The sequence below is a fragment of the Ranitomeya variabilis genome, chromosome 4 (genome assembly GCF_051348905.1).
Source record: "Ranitomeya variabilis isolate aRanVar5 chromosome 4, aRanVar5.hap1, whole genome shotgun sequence".
Taxonomy (NCBI): Eukaryota; Metazoa; Chordata; class Amphibia; order Anura; family Dendrobatidae; genus Ranitomeya; species Ranitomeya variabilis.
This window is the reverse complement of record NC_135235.1, coordinates 251,915,627-251,941,248: the sequence shown is the minus strand read 5'-3', so window position 1 is coordinate 251,941,248 and position 25,622 is coordinate 251,915,627. Positions and strand designations below refer to the sequence as shown.

General features: G+C 44.7%; 1 protein-coding gene across 1 annotated transcript; it reads left to right on the top strand.

The window, feature by feature from the left end:
- Nucleotides 1-1,341: 1,341 nt before the first annotated feature.
- LOC143768777 (olfactory receptor 1M1-like) lies at nt 1,342-2,464 on the top strand. The gene has a single exon (XM_077257419.1). It carries the CDS (start codon nt 1,342-1,344, stop codon nt 2,263-2,265), a length of 924 nt encoding a protein of 307 aa, XP_077113534.1. The 3' UTR covers nt 2,266-2,464.
- The last annotated feature ends 23,158 nt before the right edge of the window (nt 2,465-25,622 follow it).

The window sequence follows — 25,622 nt, the reverse complement described above, 5'->3', positions numbered from 1 at the left end:
TGTGTTTGGGTAAAAGCTTTTCCTTGAATTCAGCCATTTACACCACTGATAAGCCATTATTAGGAATCTACGAGGCAGACATTCCTGACGTCAGTATCTCATGTACTAGTATTTGCTTCTTTCAGACGATTCTGTCTGCAGCTACAGCCCATTAGACAGTAATGTAAGAGTCATCCATTAAGATTAGGACATAATGGTCTACAAACCATGAAATCTCTTTCAAGAGTTGGATAAACAACCATCCATGAGCAGAGAAATCAGCCACAGTATCCCGAATCCATGGATCCCGTCATGTTGATGATGGCCGTTCCAAAGAGGCAGGGTATTTGGGAACCATAGTTGGAAGGCATTCCTGAGGGGCCACTTCTTCATGGATGATGTAACTGCTCAGAAATTGTGGAGGTGGCGAACGAAGTAGAAGCTCAATAGTCCACAACGAGCAGGCAGTACAGAGCAAAGTAAACTAGTCATGATTCCGTAGTCATTTGTGGAGACCGTCCGTTATTATATTTATTTTTCTTTAACATCTTGTTTAAACAAGGCTTATCAAATCTTCACATCATCGACAAACTCCGGCCTCATGTGATGCGACGATTCAAGGGGACATGTCCCTTTCCTCATGCGAGTTCATGTAAGTGAGCGGAGACCTTTTAAGTCCATTAGTCGCTCTGGCAGCCACAGATAAGTGTAAGCTAATTTTATTACACCAAGCTGCTACATATATAACAATATAAACGTTCCCAAACTATTAAATTCATAAATAAGTCTGCTAATAGCGATCATAAGAACACATTAATAAGGCAGCTTTCATTCCATCCATTAGGATGTAAAGTATCCAATTTACAATCCCAAACATCTGACATTGTGGTGGTTCCTCTCCACTAATAACATCATCTTGAATTGATTGGCTTCTTATAATAATAAATCGGTGTCACCCAGACGCGCGGTGCTGATGTTCATAAAAATGTCTCGTAACTGTTGTCGCCAAATGTATGTGAAAACCAAGAGAGGAACCTAATCACTTTTCCTGCAAAGTGTGAGGAGGTTGGGATTCTCGCCACCTTAATTTAGGAATATTGATGCACAATTCCTGTAGGCTGTAACTATAAACCAGAAGATGTAGTGCTATGATGTAAGCAGGGATCGTGTCATTATTCTGATCTTTTACTTTTTACAGATGGACACCAGGACGCGATCCCCTTGAGATTTACTCCACAGCAGCCGGTTACATCCATGTGCGTTGTGCGACTGCATTGGCCTCAATCACATAGACACAGACTTTAGCGCCAGAATTTACTGTATTCATTAAGGCTATGACATATCCAGTCTGATTACCACAGAATGAAGAAGAACCATACAATAGTCATTGAATTCTTCCTCCTTGGCTTCGGGGGTCTCCATGGTCTTCAGATCCCTCTGTTTTTGCTGTGTTTGCTGATTTACGCTCTGTGCTTGATTGGGAACCTCATTATTTTAGCTCTGGTCTCCTCCAGTCACCTTCTAGACTCCCCCATGTACTTCTTCCTCTGCCACCTGTCTATGTGTGACATGCTCCTCACCACGGACATCGTGCCCAGTCTTCTGCACATCATCTTGAGAAATGGAAGAGCCATATCATTCCCTGAATGCATCACCCAGTTTCAGTTCTTTGGGGCAACTACTGGAGCTGAATGTCTCCTTCTGACAGTCATGTCTTATGATCGATACTTGGCGATCTGTCAGCCCCTGTCTTATATACCAGTTATGGACACCAGGCGGAGGCACTTCCTTGTGGCGGCTTCTTGGGGTCTGAGTTTTGGTATCACATTAATCATTGCAGTTTTGATGTCTAGACTGAGCTTTTGTGGTGAGAACGTCATTGACCATTTCTTCTGTGACTTTGTTCCCATCCTTCAGCTTTCCTGTTCTGATACTCGATTGTTACAAAGCATTGATCTCATCCTGACGGCTCCGGTGACCCTGTTACCCTTTATGACCATCATTGTCAGCTATGTCTGTATAGCGGTGGTCATCATGAAGATCCCGACAGTGACGGGACGTCAGAAGGCGTTCTCTACTTGCAGCTCTCATCTCACCGTCGTCTCTATATATTACTTATCGCTTATTGCTATATATATGGTGCCGACCTCTGGACGCTCAATGATTGCCTTAAAGATTCTCTCCTTAATGTACACAGTTGTCACTCCTTTTCTCAACCCTTTAATATACACATTGCGAAACCAAGAGATCAAAGCCACATTTGCAAAAATGGTTTGTTTAAAGTGAAAAAAGCAAAAAAAAAAAAGGGGTTTCAGAAACAATAACAAAATGCAAGGAACCGGAATACTGCCCTGTGAAAATAAAGCGTGGCCTCCAAAAATGAAAAGTTCTGCAAGTTTCAAATACTTTTGTTTTATTTTCCACTATATTCAAGATCTCCTATTGCTGATAAATGGAAAAATATTTTTTGCAGTAAGAAATTAGCACAATGAGATTGGGGTATATGACACGGACATTTGGGGTACATGACAATGATACGTTGAGAAAGGGTACTGGACAATGGAAAACTGATGTTTGGGGTATAGGAAAATAACACCCAAATCTTAGGGTACAGTCTAATGACAAAGTGACACTTGTGTACATGATGGCACTGGTACTTAAGGTATGACACAGACATTTGGGCCCTAATTCATCAAAGTGTTATGTTTTGAATTTTCACCAAATTTTTGCACATGAGGTCGTACAAAACATTTTGTGACGCTTGGTACTTTTAAGACAACTTTGGCTGGCGTCGCCATAATGGACGGAGCCGATGCAGGAAAAGGGGCCTGGTGACGAATACTCGACTAATTCATGACTAGCTGTGCCGCACCTTATGCTACAAGTCTTAAGAATACAAGGCGAGAACAACGGAAATGACACTATTGTAGGCATTTACTACAGACCGCCTGTGCAAGCTGAAGATATGGATGAATGCTTTGTGCATCAAATGGCCAAGTTCTCCAAAAAACATGACCTAGTGGTCAAGGGAGATTTCAACTATCTAGACATTTGTTGGGAATCTCTCAGGCAAAACTAACAGGTCAAGCAAATTCTTATCTTCTCTAACTGACAACTTTATATTCCAAAAGGTAGGAGAGAAAACAAGGAGATATGCTACCTTGGATCTAATCGTTATAAACAGGGAGGAAATGGTTGAGGAGGTAAGAATGGCTGGGACCCTAGGAGGTAGCAACCATGCTATTTTAGAATTTTGGATAACTAGAGGAAGAAGACCTGTGAAGACTCAGACTTCAACGTTAGATTTCAGAAAGGCAGATTTTAAGGGACTCAAAGAGAATCGGAGGGATCCAATGGTTGGATATCCCTAAGGACAAAAATGTCCAGGAAGGTTGGGAAATGTTGAAAAATTAGATTGTCAAAGCACAATCATTAACAGTTCCAAAAAGAGGGAAGAATACGAAGAATTTAAGGAAACCAGGATGGATGAACACACAACTTAAACACATGCTAAAAAGGAAGAAAGAAATGTTTATCAAATGGAAAGAGGGAGGCATATCTAAAGAAGAATATAATGCTGTCTGCAGAACCTGCAGGGCACGAGTCGGATTATCTAAAGCTGACAATGAATTAAGGCTTGCAAGAGATGTCAAAAGCAGTAAAAAAGGATTTTGGGGATATGTCTAAAAGTAAAAGAAAAGTCAAAGATGCTATAGGATTGTTACAGGATGAAAATGATGAAATGATAAGAAAGGATGGTGAGAAGACCGAACTTTTAAATTGCTATTTTGCATCTGTTTTCTCTCAGAAAGGAAATGTAACATCAACTGATCTTCACTGTTCTATTAAAGGAATATAAGAATCCAGGATATCTATAAACAGAAAGATAGTGAGGAAACACTTAGCTAACATAAATGAATTTAAGTTTCCAGGTCCAGATGAATTACACCCCAGAGTACTGAAGGAGATAGCAGAATAAATTTTTGAGCCACTCTCCTGTCATGGTTCCCAATGGCAAGGGAACGTAAGAAACATATAAGTAACGAACGAGCTCTCGGGTGATGGAAACTCGAGTTGACCGTGAGCTAAATCTACCACACAACTAACAGTAGCCAGGGAGCATACCTACGGCTTCCTATATGCCACGCGCCAGCCGGAGGACTAACTACGCCTGGTAGAGGAAGAAACAGACCTGGCTTACCTCTAGGGAAATACCCCAAAAGATGATAGCAGCCCCCCACATGTAATAACGGTGAATTAAGAGGAAAAGACATACACAGTATGAAAGTAGATTTAGCAAAGAGAGGTCCACTTACTAGATAACAGAAGGATACAAAAGAGGACTTCACGGTCAACTGAAAACCCTTTCAAAAACCATCCCGAAATTACTTTAAGACTCCTGTGTCAACTCATGACACAGGAGTGGCAATTTCAGCCCGCAAGAGCTTCCAGCTACAGAAATTACAAAAACTGCAAACTGGACAAAAGGTACAAAACAAAAGGACAAAGTCCACTTAGCTGATCAGCAGACTAGTAGCAGGAACATGCAACCGAAGACTCTGGTTACAATGAACCGGCAAGGAAATGACTGGAGAGCAAGGCTAAATAGGAAACTCCCAAACACTGATGGAAGCAGGTGAACAGAAGCAGCAAAGTGCAAACAAGTCACCAGTACCACCAGCAACCACCAGGGGAGCCCAAAAAGCTGATACACAACAGTACCCTCCCCTTAAGGAGGGGGCACCGAACCCTCACAAGAACCGCCAGGGCGATCTGGATGAGCCCTATGAAAGGCACGAACCAAATCCGAGGCATGAACATCAGAGGCAGTTACCCAAGAATTATCTTCCTGACCATAGCCTTTCCATTTAACCAGATATTGAAGTCTCCGTCTGGAAATACGGGAGTCCAAGATCTTCTCTACGACGTACTCCAATTCACCCTCCACCAGCACAGGAGCAGGAGGTTCAGCAGAAGGAACCACCGGTACCTCATATCTCCGCAACAACGACCGATGGAACACATTATGGATAGCGAAAGATGCCGGGAGGTCCAAACGAAAGGAAACAGGGTTAAGAATCTCCAAAATCCTATAAGGACCGATGAACCGAGGCTTAAATTTGGGAGAAGAAACCCTCATAGGGACAAAACGGGAAGACAACCACACCAAGTCCCCAACGCGAAGGTGGGGACCAACACGACGACGACGGTTAGCAAACTGCTGAGTCCTCTCCTGGGACAATTCCAAATTATCCACCACTTGTCCCCAAATCCGATGCAACCGATCCACCACCGCATCCACTCCAGGACAATCCGAAGATTCAACCTGACCAGATTAAAAACGCGGATGAAACCCTGAATTGCAAAAGAAAGGAGAAACCAAAGTGGCAGAACTAGCCCGATTATTAAGAGCAAACTCCGCCAACGGCAGAAAGGCAACCCAATCATCCTGATCCGCAGACACAAAACACCTCAAATAAGTCTCCAAAGTTTGATTAGTTCGCTCCGTCTGGCCATTGGTCTGAGGATGGAATGCAGACGAAAAGGACAAATCAATGCCCAACCTGGCACAGACTGCCCGCCAAAATCTAGACACGAACTGGGTACCCCTGTCAGAAACGATGTTTTCCGGAATACCATGCAAGCGAACCACATTTTGAAAAAACAGAGGGACCAACTCAGATGAGGAAGGCAACTTAGGCAATGGCACCAAATGAACCATTTTAGAAAAACGGTCACACACCACCCAGATGACAGACATCTTCTGAGAAACAGGGAGATCCGAGATAAAGTCCATAGAGATGTGCGTCCAAGGCCTCTTAGGAATAGGCAAGGGCAACAACAACCCACTAGCCCTAGAACAACAAGGCTTGGCCCGAGCACACACATCGCAAGACTGCACAAAAACACGCACATCTCGAGACAGGGAAGGCCACCAGAAGGATCTAGCCACCAAATCTCTGGTGCCAAAAATTCCCGGATGACCTGCCAGAGTAGAAGAATGAACTTCCGAGATGACTCTAGTGGTCCAATCGTCAGGAACAAACAGTCTACCAGACGGACAACGATCAGGTCTATCCGCCTGAAATTCTTGCAAAGCACGTCGCAGATCTGGAGAGACAGCAGACAAAACCACCCCATCCTTAAGGACACCAGCAGGTTCAGAATTCCCAGGAGAGTCAGGCTCAAAACTCCTAGAAAGAGCATCTGCCTTCACATTCCTAGAACCCGGTAAGTACGAGACCACAAAATTAAACCGGGAAAAGAACAACGACCAACGTGCCTGTCTAGGATTCAGGCGCCTGGCAGACTCCAAATAAATTAAATTCTTGTGATCAGTCAAAACCACCACCTGATGTCTGGCACCCTCAAGCCAATGACGCCACTCCTCAAATGCCCACTTCATGGCCAAAAGCTCCCGATTACCAACATCATAGTTTCGCTCGGCGGCCGAAAATTTTCGCGAAATGAACGCACAAGGTCTCATCACTGAGCAGTCGGAACTTCTCTGCGACAAAACCGCCCCCGCTCCGATCTCGGAAGCATCGACCTCAACCTGAAAGGGAAGAGAAACATCAGGCTGACGCAACACAGGGGCAGACAAAAAGCGGCGCTTAAGCTCCCGAAAGGTCTCCACAGCAGCAGGGGACCAATTGGCAACATCAGCACCCTTTTTAGTCAAATCCGTCAGAGGTTTAGCAACGCCAGAAAAACCAGCTATAAATCGACGATAAAAATTAGCAAAGCCCAAGAATTTCTGAAGACTCTTCAGAGAAGTAGGCTGCGTCCAGTCGTAAATAGCCCGAACCTTGACAGGGTCCATCTCAATAGAAGAAGGGGAAAAAATGTACCCCAAAAAGGAAATTTTTTGAACCCCAAAAACACACTTTGAACCCTTTACACACAAAGAATTCTCCCGCAAAACCTGAAAAACCCTCCTGACCTGCTGAACATGAGACTCCCAGTCATCAGAAAAAATCAAAATATCATCCAAGTACACAATCATAAATTTATCCAAATATTCACGGAAAATATCATGCATTAAGGACTGAAAGACAGAAGGTGCATTAGAAAGGCCGAAAGGCATTACCAAATACTCAAAATGGCCCTCAGGCGTATTAAATGCGGTTTTCCACTCATCCCCCTGCTTAATTCGCACCAAATTATACGCCCCACGAAGATCAATCTTAGAGAACCACTTAGCCCCCCTTATGCGAGCAAACAAATCAGTCAGCAAAGGCAACGGATACTGATATTTGACTGTAATTTTATTCAGGAGTCGATAATCAATACAAGGCCTCAGAGAGCCATCCTTTTTAGAGACAAAGAAAAAACCGGCTCCTAAAGGTGATGAAGAGGGACGAATATGTCCCTTTTCCAGGGACTCCTTAATATACTCGCGCATAGCAGCATGTTCAGGTACAGATAGGTTAAACAAACGACCCTTTGGAAATTTACTGCCAGGAATCAGATCTATGGCGCAATCACAATCCCTGTGAGGAGGGAGTGAACCAATTTTAGGCTCTTCAAAAATATCACGATAATCAGACAAAAATGCCGGAATCTCAGATGGAATAGATGACGAAATGGACACCAAAGGAGTGTCCCCATGAGCCCCCCGACATCCCCAGCTTACCACAGACATAGCTTTCCAGTCAAGGACTGGGTTATGAGACTGCAACCATGGCAATCCAAGCACCAAAACATCATGTAAATTGTACAACACAAGGAAGCGAATCACCTCCTGATGGTCTGGAGTCATACGCATAGTCACTTGCGTCCAGAACTGTGGTTTATTACAAGCCAAAGGTGTAGAATCAATACCCTTCAGAGGTATAGGGACTTCCAGAGGCTCTAAATCAAACCCACAGCACCTGGCAAAGGACCAGTCCATAAGACTCAGAGCGGCGCCAGAGTCCACATAGGCATCCACGGTAATAACTGATAATGAACAAATCAAGGTTACAGACAAAATAAATTTGGACTGTAAAGTGCCAATTGAAATAGACTTGTCAACCTTCCTAGTACGTTTAGAGCATGCCGATATAACATGAGCAGAATCACCACAATAGAAGCATAACCCATTTTTACGCCTATAATTCTGCCGCTCGCTTCTGGACATAATTCTGTCACATTGCATTTTCTCTGGCGTCTCTTCAGAAGATACCGCCAAATGGTGCACGGGTTTGCGCTCCCGCAAACACCGATCAATCTGAATTGCCATTATCATGGACTCATTCAGACCTGTAGGCGCAGGGAACCCGACCATAACATCTTTAACGGCATCAGAAAGGCCCTCTCTGAAATTTGCCGCTAAGGCGCACTCATTCCACTGAGTAAGCACAGACCATTTACGAAATTTTTGGCAGTATATCTCCGCTTCATCTTGCCCTTGAGATAGGGCTATCAAAGCTTTTTCAGCTTGAATCTCCAAATTAGGTTCCTCATAAAGCAACCCTAAAGCCAGGAAAAACGCATCCACATTGAGCAACGCAGGATCCCCTGGTGCCAATGAAAATGCCCAATTTTGAGGGTCACCTCGCAGCAAAGAAATTACAATCTTAACCTGCTGGACAGGATCTCCTGAGGAGTGAGGTCTGAGAGAAAGGAATAATTTACAATTATATTTGAAATTCAGAAACCGAGATCTATCTCCGGAAAACACCTCTGGTGTAGGGATTTTAGGTTCAGAAATAGGAGTATGCATAACAAAATCTTGTAAATTTTGAACCTTCGTAGCAAGATTATTTAAACCTGCAGCCAAACTCTGAGGATCCATCTTTAAACAGGTGAGCTCAGAGCCATTCAAGGATTATAAGGAGAGAAAGGCAAAGGCAGTAATTAGAGCTGAAATACAACTGATCCAACTATGGAGCAAGCATAGGGGAAACAAAAAAAAAAAAAAATAGACCTGGCTTACCTCTAGGGAAATACCCCAAAAGATGATAGCAGCCCCCCACATGTAATAACGGTGAATTAAGAGGAAAAGACATACACAGTATGAAAGTAGATTTAGCAAAGAGAGGTCCACTTACTAGATAACAGAAGGATACAAAAGAGGACTTCACGGTCAACTGAAAACCCTTTCAAAAACCATCCTGAAATTACTTTAAGACTCCTGTGTCAACTCATGACACAGGAGTGGCAATTTCAGCCCGCAAGAGCTTCCAGCTACAGAAATTACAAAAACTGCAAACTGGACAAAAGGTACAAAACAAAAGGACAAAGTCCACTTAGCTGATCAGCAGACTAGTAGCAGGAACATGCAACCGAAGACTCTGGTTACAATGAACCGGCAAGGAAATGACTGGAGAGCAAGGCTAAATAGGAAACTCCCAAACACTGATGGAAGCAGGTGAACAGAAGCAGCAAAGTGCAAACAAGTCACCAGTACCACCAGCAACCACCAGGGGAGCCCAAAAAGCGGATACACAACACTCTCCATAATCTTTGAAAATTCTTGGATAACAGGAGAAGTCCCAGAAGACTGGAGAAAAGCAAATGTCGTTCCTATCTTCAAGAAGGGGAAGAACGTGGACCCAGGGAACTATAGGCCGGTGAGTCTGACTTCCATACCAGGAAAGATCTTTGAACAAATTATTAAACAACATGTATGTAAGTACCTGGATAAGAATGAAGTGATTAACCAGAGTCAGCATGGCTTTGTAACTAATAAGTCATGTCAAACTAACTTAATTTCCTTCCATGACAGAATCACTGACTGGGTGGATCAGGGAAATGATGTAGCTATAGTATATATTGACTTCAGCAAAGCATTTGACAAAGTATCTCACTCCACCCTTATTGAAAAAATGACTAAGTATGGAATGGACAAGGCAAGTGTTAGATGGATTCATAACTGGCTTAATGATCGGACCCAAAGAGTGGTCATAAATGGCTGCACATCCAGTTGGAAGAATGTCTCAAGTGGGGTACCACAGGATTCTGTCCTGGGCTCTGTATTGTTCAACATCTTTATCAATGATTTAGATGAAGAAATTGAGGGTACACTAATTAAATTTGCTGATGACAAAGCTAGGAGGGCTAGCTAATACTAGAGAAGAGAGAGGATTCAAAAAGATATAAATAAACTGGACCAGTGGGCAGCAACTAACAATGATTTTTAACAAGGAAAAATGCAAAGTACTACATTTGGGCAATACAAATGAAAAAAGCATTTACAGAATGGGAGTAATAGGCCTAAGCAACAGCACGTGTGAAAAAGAATTGGGTATACTAATAGATCACAGACTGAACATGAGTCAACAGTGTGATGCAGCAGCAAAAAGGCAAATGCAATTCTGGGATGTATTAACAGAAGCATACAGTCTAAATCACACAAAGTCGTTATTGCCCTTTAGTACTCTTTGGTCAGACCTAATTTGGAATACTGTGTCCAGTTTTGGGCACCACATTTTAAAAAAGACATCAACAAACTGGAGCAAGTTCAGATAAGAGCTACCAGAATGGTGACCGGTCTGCAAACCATGTCCTATGAGGAACGGTTGTGGGATTTGGGAATGTTTAGCTTGCAGAAAAGAAGACTGAGAGGAGACTTAATAGTTGTCTACAATTATCTCAAGGGCTGTCACATTGTAGAAGGATCATCTTTATTCTCATTTGCACAAGGAAAGACTAGAAGTAATGGCATGAAACTGAATGGGAGGAGACACAGATTAGATATTAGAAAAAACTTTTTGACAGGGTGATCAATGAGTGGAACAGGTGGTGAGTACTCCTTCCAAGGTAGTTTTCAAACAGAGGCTGGACAGACATCTGTCTGGGGTGATTTAGTAAATCCTGCTTTGAGCAGGGGGTTGGACCAGATGACCCAGGAGGTCCCTTCCAACTATCAATTCTATGATTCTTACTCCAGTTACTTCAGTCTGCTAATGAAGCAGACGACTCTAACGCCACCCTAACCCTTCATCAAGACTGTTGTGAACAATGCTGGTCTTGATGAATCGCGGCCTTACGGAAGGACATTATATCAGGGAAATTTATATTAGGAGACATTCCTATATATGTTATAAATCAATTTTGGGAGGTGGTGGTTATATCTTATTATGGAGACTACATCTGGAGTAAGGAGACTTATAGGCCAAGCAATGCTCCTTGGGGAAAGGGAATCCAAATTAGCAAGGTCTGTTTTGTCACCTATAGGAGCGACTACAAGTCTGACTCTTTAACGAACCCTTGAAAGTGACTAAAGTCCCCAAAACACAATAAATCAGTTATCTGACTGACAGCTATATCTCCTAACTCCCCATATCAGAGATTTTCCAGGTGGCGGCTTATCTCTAGGAGAGCAAAAGAGTCTGAAATTGTACATGCCAGATCCTTCTCTACCTGGACATCATCTGCTGGGGGCCATTATACACCCCATAGCAGCAGGTTCAGACAAGGTTATCTAATGTGTATGGGGGCCGTAAGGATATTTACCCAAACCAACTCCAAAAGAAAAGACAACTTGTCTGCTTACGGCTCTTTTGGGGCTCATAGGCAGCCTTTGTGCAGAGCAGGGTATCAGTGTGTTCCCTTTGGTGGAGAGCTACGGAGTTATTGTTTTTCCTTGTGGAAATGCCCATCTTCATCATGCCAAACTCATGCACTTATAAATTCACATAATATATTGGATCACGGCGACCATAAGGGCAAGGAATTCACAAATTCACTGTCATCGGAGTGACGCTTAGTGGTAGATGGTGGTATCACACTTCCTTGTCTGCAAGGCGAAATCATTCTACGTTTGAGAGGTTTAAAATAAAATTGGTAAAATAAATAACAGATGTACTGCGAAAACATTGTAAGATTTCAATTTTGTCTCTACAAGAGGACTCTTGGCTGCTGAGGCTTCAGGGTAAGGTATCTCCTTGTAGATATCTATGGAAATATCACAAAAAGATCAATTAAGGAGTTTGCTGTACCATGGCCGGGTGAGCCAAGTTGTACATTTCCGGTGCTTCCCTTTGATGCCCCTCCATTTTATACTGTATACTGCCATCATCACATGCAAACATCAGCAGGACATAACCTGTGGAAGAATGCACTAAAGTATGTTGTCAGACAAACATACCAACCGACGTAGTCTGGACACCTGTCCGCATCTTCCAAAGTTGTCAAATAGGGTCAGATTAAGGCACTTTTAAGTGCCATTTCTCGGGAGGTGTATTGTGCATTTTCCTTATGTGGGACACTCAGCACAACTCTAATCCACTGGTCTGACTGTAATAGGGCAACCATAAGGCCAGATTAAACTCCATGGGGCCTGTGCTGCTGACTCTGGTCTGGTCCTGGATGCAAATTTGGTTCAGAGGTCTACAATGACTAACATATACTTGTGGCCTGTGGAAACACTGTAGTTACTGGAAGAATTCTTACAGTCAGCTAGTCCATTACCATGAGCGTAGAAAGTTCTCATCTTGTCTTAGAGTTTGTTTTCCTCCTCTGAAAGGTTGCAACTTTGTCCAGTCTGTATCTTCTCATGCATGCAAACCATTTTCAGGATGGGGGCTGTAACGGGGTCTGCTGTGCTGGAGTACCTCTTTCAGTACCACCCCGTGGTTCAGGAGGTCCACTCTGCTTTGGTTGGATTCTGAATGAAGGACGCTGACTGGAATGGCTTCATTACATGGGCGCATATAAAATATCACTGCTTCTCCACGTATTTCCAGTGTGACAACTCTTTAAGGCCCCGTCTCACTAAGCGATTTACCAACGATCACGACCAGCGATACGACCTGGCCGTGATCGTTGGTAAGTCGCTGTGTGGTCGCTGGGGAGCTGTCACACAGACCGCTCTCTCCAGCGACCAACGATCAGGGGAACGACTTCGGCATCGTTGAAACTGTCTTCAACGATGCCGAAGTCCACCTGCAGCACCCGGGTAACCAGGGTAAACATCGGGTTACTAAGCGCAGGGCCGCGCATAGTAACCCGATGTTTACCCTGGTTACCAGCGTAAATGTAAAAAAAAACAAACAGTACATACTCGCCTTTCGGTGTCCAGGTCCCTTGCCGTCTGCTTCCTGCTCTGACTGAGATCCGGCCGTACAGTGAGAGCAGAGCGCAGCGGTGACGTCACCGCTGTGCTCTCACTTCTCACTGTACGGCCGGCAGTCAGTGAGAGCAGGAAGCAGACGGCAAGGGACCTGGACACCGAAAGGCGAGTATGTACTGTTTGTTTTTTTTTACATTTACGCTGGTAACCAGGGTAAACATCGGGTTACTAAGCGCGGCCCTGCGCTTAGTAACCCGATGTTTACCCTGGTTACCAGTGAAGACATCGCTGGATCGGTGTCACACACACCGATTCAGCGATGTCAGCGGGGCCTCAACGACCAAAAAAAGGTCCAGGCCATTCCGACACGACCAGCGATCTCGCAGCAGGGGCCTGATCGCTGGTACGTGTCACACATAGCGAGATCGCTATGGAGGTCGCTGTTGCGTCACAAAACTTGTGACTCAGCAGCGATCTCTCTAGCGATCTCGCTATGTGAGACGGGGCCTTTACTCACAGGACACAGAATATATATCACAACAGATACAGAGGGCAGGCCAATTCAAAAGCGGCAGGCCAGACATACATTACAATAGCCGCAGGTGGCCGGAGCCTGCTGATATTTACTGTGGGAATTACAAAGGTGGGGGAGGTCAGAAGGAGAATATCTTGTCCCCTCTGCCCAGGGGCGCAGCCTGTGGACTGATGCATTTCACATGGAACCTATTATACATACATATAACTGCATAACATATTCTGGGTGCTGGGGGGTTCTGTAACAGGGGCAATCCTTACATTATGGTAGACCCTATTTTGAAATCCATTCCAGCAATATAAAATAATTCACAGCAATCATCCATCTGCTTACCATCCATAAAAGTTCTCTTTATTTAGTGCAAACACTGTGGTGGGACGACAGCACCGACACCCTATGATCATTTCACGCCACCTGTATCTCCTCCAACTCATTAGCGATTTCCTCTGTCTTAGGCTACGTTCATATTTGCGTTGTTGTGTGCTGCGTCGGCGACGCAACGCACAACGCACGCAAAACCGCATGCAAAACACAGCAAAACGCAGCGTTTTGTGACGCATGCGTTCATTTTTATAGGGCAAAAAAGATGCAACATGCTGCGTCCTCTGCGCCCTGACGCTTGCGCCCAAAAAACGCATGGGTCACAAAACGCAACACAACGCATGTCCATGCGCCCCCCATGTTAAATATAGGGGCGCATGATGCATGCGTCGCCGCGGCTGCGCCCGACGCAACGCAAATGTGAACGTAGCCTTAGGCCTCATTCACATTCAAATTACACGTACAAGGGTTAAATCATAGAGACTTGTCCGATTTGATCCAAGATTGGATCAAAATTTGTAATGCAAATCTAAAATGAAAGAAAAACAAATAAAAACAGACAGAGACCCGATTATATCAAACTGTGCCCCGATGACATCAGACTGCGCCACGATGACATCAGACTGCGCCACGATGACAGAGTGCATTCTGATTTTCACGGACTGTCATATAGAAGGTGGAGAAGCTCTTTTTCTTCCCCACGTACAATAAAAACTGATGACACTCAGACCACACTAACCAAAATAATTGGTTTCAATTCAAAGTAACTACAAAAATTAAGTATGCTCTCATAATGTAGATAAATCTACAAAGGATACAAAAAGTGGCGCTTATCCAGGGACGGACTAATAGTCGTAGGATATACGTAAGTCTGCGTGGCACCGAGAGGGGAGATGACTGCTACGACTCCTTCCAGTGGCGTAACTACAAAGTTATGGGCCCCGATGCGAACTTTCAAATGGGGCCCCCCATACCAAAATATATAGGTGAATTATAAATGGCGACACACAAACGTCATCTGCATTAGTAATACATGCACCATTACAGAATTAGTCGTGGGCTGGGTATGTGTATGGCTATAATATGTGTTCTGTGACTATGTGGGATCATTATGGGATGTCTGCAGCTAGCCAGACTCTGCTCCACTATGCATATGGCTATAATATTTGCTCTGTGGCTATGGGGGATCATTATGGGATGGCCGCACCCAGCCGGAAATCTGCATCCCATAAATTGGTGCATGGGTCCCACACCTCTAAGCTCCTGCCCGCAGAGTACATGACATGTGTACTCCATACTTCCCAACTTTTGAAGAAGGAAAAGAGGGACAAAGTTGCAGTGCGTGCAGCGGGTCGTGGCAAATTTTAGGCCACGCCTCTGACCACACCCATTTCACAACTAGTCACACCCAAATCCACGTCCCAACCACACCCATTTAGCACTGCTGATCACACTGTTTCATAAACAATAATTATAAACAAAAAATATGGACACACATGATGCTCCATACTGTATAATGGCCACACATGATGCTCCATACTGTATAATGGCCACACATAGTGCTCCATACTGTATAATGGCCCCACATGGTGCTCCATACTGTATAATGGCCACACATGATGCTCCATACTGTACAATGGCCACACAGTGCTCCATACTGTACAATGGCCCCACATGGTGCTCCATACTGTACAATGGCCCCACATGGTGCTCCATACTGTATAATGGCCACACATAGTGCTCCATACTGTATAATGGCCCCACATGGTGCTCCATACTGTATAATGGCCACACATGATGCTCCATACTGTACAATGGCCACACAGTGCTCCATACTGTACAATGGCCACACATGATGCTCCATACTGTACAATGGCCACACAGTGCTCCATACTGTACAATGGCCCCACATGGTGCTCCATACTGTACAATGGCCCCACATGGTGCTCCATACTGTATAATGGCCACACATAGTGCTCCATACTGTATAATGGCCCCACATGGTGCTCCATACTGTATAATGGCCACACATGATGCTCCATACTGTATAATGGCCACACAGTGCTCCATACTGTATAATGGCCACACATGATGCTCCATACTGTATAATGGCCACACACAGTTCTCCATACTGTATAATGGCCACACAGTGCTCCATACTGTACAATGGCCACACATGGTGCTCCATACTGTATAATGGCCACACATGATGCTCCATACTGTATAATGACTGCACAGTGCTCCATACTGTACAATGGCCTCACATGGTGCTCCATACTGTATAATGGCCACATGATGCTCCATACTGTATAATTGCCACACATAATGCTTCATACTGTATAATGACTGCACAGTGCTCCATACTGTACAATGGCCCCACATGGTGCTCCATACTGTATAATGGCCACACATGATGCTCCATACTGTATAATGGCCACACATGATGCTCCATACTGTATAATGACCACACAGAGCTCCATACTGTACAATGGCCCCACATGGTGCTCCATACTGTATAATGACCACACATGATGCTCCATACTGTATAATGGCAACACAGTGCTCCATACTGTACAATGGCCCCACATGGTGCTCCATACTGTATAATGGCCACACATGATGCTCCATACTGTATAATGGCCACACATGATGCTCCATACTGTATAATGACCACACAGAGCTCTATACTGTACAATGGCCCCACATGGTGCTCCATACTGTATAATGGCCACACATGATGCTCCATACTGTATAATGGCCACACATGATGCTCCATACTGTATAATGACCACACAGAGCTCCATACTGTACAATGGCCCCACATGGTGCTCCATACTGTATAATGGCCACACATGATGCTCCATACTGTATAATGGCAACACAGTGCTCCATACTGTATAATGGCCACACAGTGCTCCATACTGTTCAATGGCCCCACATGGTGCTCCATACTGTATAATGGCCACACATGATGCTCCATACTGTATAATGGCCACACATGATATTGCCTACAGTATAATGGCCACACATAGTTACTCCTACACACGTGGCTGAGCTCCGTACACCTTGCACATGCGGCTCTGCTCCGTACACCTCGTACACACGTGGCTCTGCTCCGTACGCCTCGTACACATGCGGCTGCGGTCCGTACACACGTGGCTCCACTCCGTACACCCCCGGCTCCGCTCCGTACACTTCGTACACACATGATTCCACTCCATAAACCTTGCACACACGGCTCCAATTCGTAGACCTTGTACACACCCAGCTCCGCTCCGTACACCTCGTACACACACGGCACCGCTCCATACACCTTGTACACACCCAGCTCCACTCCGTACACCTCATACACACACGGCTCCGCTCCATACACCTTGCACCCACCCAGCTCAGCTCCGTACACCTCATACACACACTGCTCCGCTCCTTACACCTTGCACACACCCAGCTCTGCTCCGTACACCTCATACACACACGAATCTGCTCCATACACCTTGCACACACCCGGCTCCGCTCCGTACACCTCACACACGGCTCCGCTCCGTATACCTCATACACACCCAGCTCCGCTCTGTACACCTCGTACACACACGGCTCCGCTCCATACACCTTGCACACACCCAGCTCAGCTCCGTACACCTCATACACACACTGCTCCACTCCATACAGCTTGCACACACCCAGCTCCGCTCCGTACACCTCATACACACACGGCTCCGCTCCATACACCTTGCACACACCCGGCTCCGCTCCGTACACCTCACACACGGCTCCACTCCGTATACCTCATACACACCCAGCTCCGCTCCGTACACCTCGTACACACACGGCTCCGCTCCATACACCTTGCACACACACGGCTCCGCTCCGTACACCTCATACACACCCAGCTCCGCTCCGTATACCTCATACACACATGGTTCCGCTCCGTATACCTCATACACACACGGCTCCGCTCTGTACATTTCATACACACACTGCTCTGCTACATCCACACAAACCCATCCTGACCTCACACAAAAGCTTACCCTCCTGCAGCACCATGACGACCAGCACTGCACTACAGTCCTGCACTACAGGAAGCCCTTGATCATGTGACTACGACTCCTCCCCTCCTGTGACCTCAGTCATCACAGGTACTGTGCGCACAGAGCAGCGGCAGCTATAGTAGTGATGTGCGGCTCTCTGCGGTGGAGGGGCTCTGCTGCGGGACAAGTGCAGTCCCACCCGTGATCGCGCATGCACTGAGAGAGTGCACACGCACCAGGGCCTGTAAAGAAGGTTTATTTAAAGGGCCGCCGGCCCATTTTGTAGCTCAGTTCTTAGGGGCCCGCCCAGTCTGCTGGACTGGGCGGGCCCTTAAGCACTCCGGGCCCCATCGCAGCTGCGACCCCTGCAACCGCGGTAGTTACGCCCCTGACTCCTTCCTATCCTGGCTCTCTGTCCGGCCAGCTTTAACTGCCTGTTTATTAAGGTGCAGGAATCCTAGATCGCGCTGTTATCACTGACCATGTGAGCACTTTGCTGAAGTATTTGATGAAGCAGTAACATCTTTTATTGGCATGTTCGGAAAAATTTACAAACCAGTTCTCAGCTCCACAGTCGTCAGGCGAGCCTGGTCCGGAGCCGAAAATCGGTTTTAGAATTTTCACTAATTTATTTATTTTTTTTTTAATTTTTAATTTTCAAATTTTCAAATTACATAAACAACAAAATGGTACACATGAATCTGAGACATCGTGTTACATACTTCTGAATGGAATAAAACTGCATATTAATATCCCTTTACCCCCAAGGGTGGTTTGCACGTTAATGACCGGGCCAATTTTTACAATTCTGACCACTGTCCCTTTGAGGTTATAACTCTGGAACGCTTCAACGGATCCCGGTGATTCTGACACTGTTTTCTCGTGACATATTGTAGTTCATGATAGTGGTAAAATTTATTTGATATTACCTGCGTTTATTTGTGAAAAAAAATGAAATTTGATGAAAATTTCGCAATTTTCCAACTTTGAATTTTTATGCAATTAAATCACAGAGATATGTCACACAAAATACTTAATAAGTAACATTTCCCACATGTCTACTTTACATCAGCACAATTTTGGAACCAACATTTTTTTTGTTTAGGGAGTTATAAGGGTTAAAATTTGACCAGCAATTTCTAATTTTTACAACACCATTTTTTTTTAGGGACCACATCTCATTTGAAGTCATTTTGAGGGGTCTATATGATAGAATGGTGTCACACTTGGTTATTTTCTAAAAACTGCACCCCTCAAGGTGCTCAAAACCACATTCAAGAAGTTTATTAACCCTTCAGGTGTTTCACAGGAATTTTTGGAATGTTTAAATAAAAATGAACATTTAACTTTTTTTCACAAAAAATTTATTTCAGCTCCAATTAGTTTTATTTTACCAAGGGTAACAGGAGAAAACGGACCCCAAAAGTTGTTGTACAATTTGTCCTGAGTACGCCGATACCCCATATGTGGGTGTAAACCACTGTTTGGGCGCATGGCAGAGCTCGGAAGGAAAGGAGCGCCATTTGACTTTTTAATGCAAAATTGACTGGAATTGAGATGGGACGCCATGTTGCGTTTGGAGAGCCCCTGATCTGCCTAAACATTGAAACCCCCCCACAAGTGACACCATTTTGGAAAGTAGACCCCCTAAGGAACTTATGTAGATGTGTGGTGAGCACTTTGACCCATTAAGTGATTCACAGAAGTTTATAATGCAGAGCCGTAAAAATAAAAAATCATATTTTTTCACAAAAATGATCTTTTTGCCCCCCATTTTTTATTTTCCCAAGGGTAAGAGAAGAAATTGGACCCCAAAAGTTGTTGTACAATTTGTCCTGAGTATGCTGATACCCCATATGTGGAGGTAAACCACTGTTTGGGCACATGGCAGAGCTCGGAAGCGAAGGAGCGCCATTTGACTTTTTAATGCAAAATTGACTGGAATTGAGATGGGACGCCATGTTGCGTTTGGAGAGCCCCTGATGTGCCCAAACATTGAAACCCCCCCACAAGTGACACTATTTTGGAAAGTAGACCCCCTAAGGAACTCATCTAGATGTGTTGTGAGAGCTTTGAACCCCCAAGTGTTTCACTAGAGTTCATAGCGCAGAGCCGTGAAAATAAAAAAAAAAATTTTCCCCACAAAAATTATTTTTTAGCCCCCAGTTTTGTATTTTTCCAAGGGTAACAATAACCCTAAAAGTTGTTGTCCAATTTGTCCTGAGTACGCTGATACCCCATATGTTGGGGGGAACCACTGTTTGAGCGCATGGCAGAGCTCGGAAGGGAAGGAGCGTCATTTGGAATGCAGACTTAGATGGATTGGTCTGCAGGCGTCACATTACGTTTGCAGAGCCCCTAATGTACCTAAACAGTAGAAACCCCCCACAAGTGACCCCATATGGGAAACTAGACCCCCCCAAGGAACTTATCTAGATGTGTTGTGAGAACTTTGAACCCCCAAGTGTTTCAATACAGTTTATAACGCAGAGCCGTGAAAATAAAAATTCTTTTTTTCCACAAAAATTATTTTTTAGCCCCCAGTTTTGTATTTTCCAAAGGGTAAGAAATTGGACCCCAAAAGTTGTTGTCCAATTTGTTCTGAGTACGCGGATACCCCATATGTGGGGGGGGGGGGGAAACCACCGTTTGGGCGCATGGCAGAGCTTGGAAGGGAAGGAGCACTGTTTTACTTTTTCAACACAGAATTGGCTGGAATTGAGATCAGACGCCATGTCGCGTTTGGAGAGCCCCTGATGTGCCTAAACAGTGGAAACCCCCCAATTATAACCGAAACCCTAATCCAAACACATCCCTAACCCTAATCCCAACGGTAACCCTAACCACACCCCTAACCCTGACACACCCTTAACCCTAATCCCAACCCTATTCCCAACCGTAAATATAATCCAAACTCTAACCCTAACTTTAGCCCCAACCCTAACTGTAGCCTTAACACTAACCCTAATGGGAAAATGGAAATAAACACATTTTTTTAATTTTTCCCTAACTAAGGGGGTGATGAAGGGGGGGTTTGATTTACTTTTATAGCTGTTTTTTAGCGGATTTTTATGATTGGCATCCGTCACACACTAAAAGACGCTTTTTATTGCAAAAAATATTTTTTGCCTTACCACATTTTGAGAGCTATAATTTTTCCCTATTTTGGTCCACAGAGTTTGGTCCACAAAGCAGTTTTATTCTTCGGGTCAGTACGATTACAGCGATACCTCATTTATAACATTTATATCATTTTTTTATGTTTTGGCGCTTTTATACGATAAAAACTATTCTATAGAAAAAAGCATTAAGCTACTTACTGGTAGCGGCATTTTTCGGAGGCCCATGACAGCACCACGAGAGAGGGGATCCGCCCCTTAGGAACAGGAAACCCACAGATACAAAAGGGCGGCACCTCTCCCACGTATCAGTTGGATTACAGAGCCTGAGAGGACTACCGCAGTAAATGACAAGCAAACAACATTATATACAGTTAAATACAATATCTTTAATAAAGTAACAATCTAGATACCACTCGTGAGAAAACCACTCTTTTTTTTCCAATCTAAGGATGTGCAACCCCCACGTGAATAGGGAGGGAACTAAGGGTGCTGTCATGGGCCTCCGAAAAATGCCGCTACCAGTAAGTAGCTTAATGCTTTATTCGGACTCCCATGACAGCATCACGAGAGATTTACAGAGATGTAAGCCATTTTAGGGAGGGACCACAGCCTGCAGCACCCTTAACCCGAAGGTGAGATCTGAGGAGAACCCCAAGTCCAACCGATAGTGTTTGAAAAAGGTGGAAGGGGATGACCATGTGGCCGCCTTACATATCTGGTCGATTGACACTCCAAACCTTTCTGCCTAGGATGATGCCATGGCTCGGGTGGATTGCGCCCTCAGATTCTGCGGAGCCGAACCCCCACCTGTCGTGTAAGCCAGAGAGATAGCCTCCCTAATCCATTTAGCTAGTGTGTATTTTGATGCTCTAAAGGTACCGTTACACTAAATGACTTACCAACGATCACGACCAGCGATACGACCTGGCCGTGATCGTTGGTAAGTCGTTGTGTGGTCGCTGGGGAGCTGTCACACAGACAGCTCTCTCCAGCGACCAACGTTCAGGGGAACGACTTCGGCATCATTGAAACTGTCTTCAACGATGCCGAAGTCCCCCTGCAGCACCCGGGTAACCAGGGTAAACATCGGGTTACTAAGTGCAGGGCCGCGCTTAGTAACCCGATATTTACCCTGGTTACCATTGTAAAAGTAAAAAAAAAAACACTACATACTCACATTCTGATGTCTGTCACGTCCCCCGGCGTCCACAGGGTTAAAACTGCTTTCGCAGGAGCGCTGCTGCCGAGAGCTTCCCTGCACTGACTGTCAGCGCCGGCTGTAAAGCAGAACACAGCGGTGACGTCACCGCTGTTACTGCCGGCGCTGACACATTCAGTGCAGGGAAGCTCTCGGCAGCAGCGCTCCTGCCGAAAGCAGTTTTAACCCTGTGGACGCCGGGGGACGTGACAGACATCAGAATGTGAGTATGTAGTGTTTTTTTTAAACTTTTAAAATGGTAACCAGGGTAAATATCTGGTTACTAAGCGCGGCCCTGCGCTTAGTAACCCGATATTTACCCTGGTTACAAGTGAACACATCGCTGGATCGGCGTCACACACGCCAATCCAGCGATGACAGCGGGAGATCAGCGACCAAAAAATGGTCCTGATCATTCCCCAACGACCAACGATCTCCCAGCAGGGGCCTGATCGTTGGTCGCTGTCACACATAACGAGATCGTTAGCGGGATCGTAGCTACGTCACCAAAAGCGTGACGTTGCAACGATATCGTTAACGATATCGTTATGTGTGACTCAGCCTTAACCCCTTTCCTAGGACCTTGGAAGGATAGGAAAAGTGCATTATCTTTCTTCCAGTCATTAGTAACTGAAATATATTGTAAAAGGCATCTCCTGACATCTAATGTATGGAGTTCATTTTCTTTAGGGTTAGAAGGATTAGGGATAAATGAAGGTAAAGCTATCTCCTGAGATCTGTGAAACTGTGATGCTACCTTTGGTAAGTAGGCTGGGTCCGGCCTAAGGATAACTCTATCCTGTAAAAATTCTGTATATGGGGGAAGTCTAGAAAGCGCCTGGATGTCTCCTATTCTGCGAGCTGATGTTATAGCTATCAGAAAAGCTGTTTTGAGAGATAACATTTTGATTGAGGCTTCATGTAAGGGCTCAAAGGGGTCTTTTGTTAGAGAAGAAAGGACTAGATTTAAGTCCCACGGTACCATTTTATTTCTATGTAACGGTCTAGCTCTACCGACCGCCTTACTGAATCTCGACACCCAATAGTTTCTAGCAATATTACGCGAGAACAGGGCACCAAGTGCTGATACCTGTACTCTCAGTGTGCTTGTGGAGAGATTTAACTCTAACCCCCTCTGCAGAAATTCTAATATTTGGCGTATCGGTACCCCTTCATTGATGTTAAATTCTGAGGAAGTTAGGAACTTCCTCCAGGTTCTAGAGTAGATTCTCGTTGTTATCGGCTTTCTACTTTTTAAAAGGATATCAACCAAATTAGAGGAAAAGCCTTTATTTTTTAATAATGACCGCTCAAACTCCAAGCCGTTAAATGGAGTCCCTTCACTTGTGGATGGAATACCGGCCCCTGGAAAAGTAAATTAGGAATGTCTGGTAGCACCCAGGGTTCGCCTACTGACATTGTCCTGAGCCATGCGAACCAGGTTCTCCTGGGCCAGAAAGGAGCAATCAGAATGACCTTCGCACGATCTTCTCTGATTTTCCTCACCACTAGAGGTAACAGGTTCAACGGTGGGAAGGCGTAAGCCAGAGTAAAATCCCATTTTATGAGGAATGCATCCACTGCCAGCGGATTTTCCCTGGGATTTAGAGAACAAAAGTCTTTTACTTTTTTTGTCTTTTGTAGCAAATAGGTCCACCACTGGCCAACCCCATCGGCGGACAATCTGCTTGAAGACGTCTCCATTTAGAGACCATTCCCCTTGTCTTAGAATATGGCGGCTGAGAAAGTCCGCTTTTATATTCTCCTTTCCTCTGATGTGGAGAGCACTCAAAGATTGAAAATTCTCTTCTGCCATCCGGAACAGGCGATTTGTGACCTGCATCAGAGTCTCGGAACGTGTTCCACCTTGATGATTTATATAGGAGACTGCCACCTGGTTGTCCGAGAGGATCCTGACATGGTGGCCCTGCAGATACATGAGGAGTTTTTTAACTGACAACTCAATTGCTAATAATTCCCTCTGATTAGATGAAGACGTTGTGTATGGTTCCCATTGACCCTGAACCACAATGTCATCCATGTGAGCCCCCCACCCTGAGGAGCTAGCATCCGTAGTTATCACCAGGGATACATCTATTATCCAGGGAACTCCTGCCGACAAATTATCCCTATCCAGCCACCAATTTAAGGATTCGAGAGTCGCCGGTTTCAAAGTTATTTTTTCCCCGAATACACCCCTCAAGATCTGGTCATTAAAAAAAACATCTTTCTGAAGGGGTCTAGAATGAAATTGTGCCCACCTTACCGCTGGGATGCAAGATGTGAGGGACCCCAGCAGGGACATAGCTTGTCGAAGGGTCATGGAGGGAGTATTAATCGCTTTTAATACTTGATGTCGAATCTGACTTAATTTATTTTCTGGAAGGAGACACTGTTGTGTAGTTGAATCTAATAATAACCCTAAAAACTTTTGAATTTTTAGGGGCTGCAACCGGGATTTGTCATAATTAATTATCCAGCCCAGGCATTCCAATTTAACTCTAGTTAACTCTAATTGAGACAAACAGTGTTCCACTGAGTTCCCTGCTATGAGGAAATCATCCAGGTAAGGGACAATAAGAATATTAGATTCCCGCAAATGAGCCATAACCTCCGCAACTATTTTTGTGAATACTCTAGGGGCAGATGTTATACCGAAGGGAAGTGCTCTGTACTGAAAATGGTGAACTACTCTCCCCATTAACACTGCTTCCCTCAGGAACTGCTGGAAATCTTCATGAATGGGCACATGATAATAAGCATCTTTTAAATCGACTACTACCATAAAGCAATTTTTGAACAGCATTTTTATTGTTGAGTTGATGGACTCCATCTTAAAGGTATGTTTAACCAGATAACTATTAAGATGTCTGAGATTTATAATGGTCCTATAAGTCTTATCAGGTTTCTGAATAAGAAACAGGGGAGAATAAAATCCCTTCCCTTTATCAGACTCTGGAACCTCTATAAGGACATTTTTAGAACAAAGAGACCACACCTCTTCTTCTAGAGCAGATTGTTCCAAGGGAGAATAATGTAAAGGAGTTAATTTAAAATTATCCCGTGGGGTACGGTAAAACTCAAGTGTGAGACCCTGGGAAATAGTGTTTTGTACCCAAACACTATTTGTGATCTCTGACCATTCTGAATAGAAATGTGATAGTCTACCCCCCACCGGAATTCCTAGTCATTTGTCCTCCTTCTTCCTCTCCTTTGAGGAACGACGGAACATATATCCTGTACCTCTTCTACGTCTATCATCCCATCTAGACCGATCTCTTACAGGTGAAAAGGCACACTTTCTTCCGCGACCAAATCTTTTCTTATTAAAGGGACGACGATAGGACCCAAATAGATTGGGGAACTTCTTTTTGTCGTCCCCTGCTTTCTCTAGGAGTTCATCCAAGGTGGGCCCAAATAAATATTCTCCTTTGCACGG

Bases quoted from the DNA above. Each gene is read 5' to 3' on its own strand.
- LOC143768777 (XM_077257419.1), top strand. From the start codon at position 1,342: ATGAAGAAGAACCATACAATAGTCATTGAATTCTTCCTCCTTGGCTTC.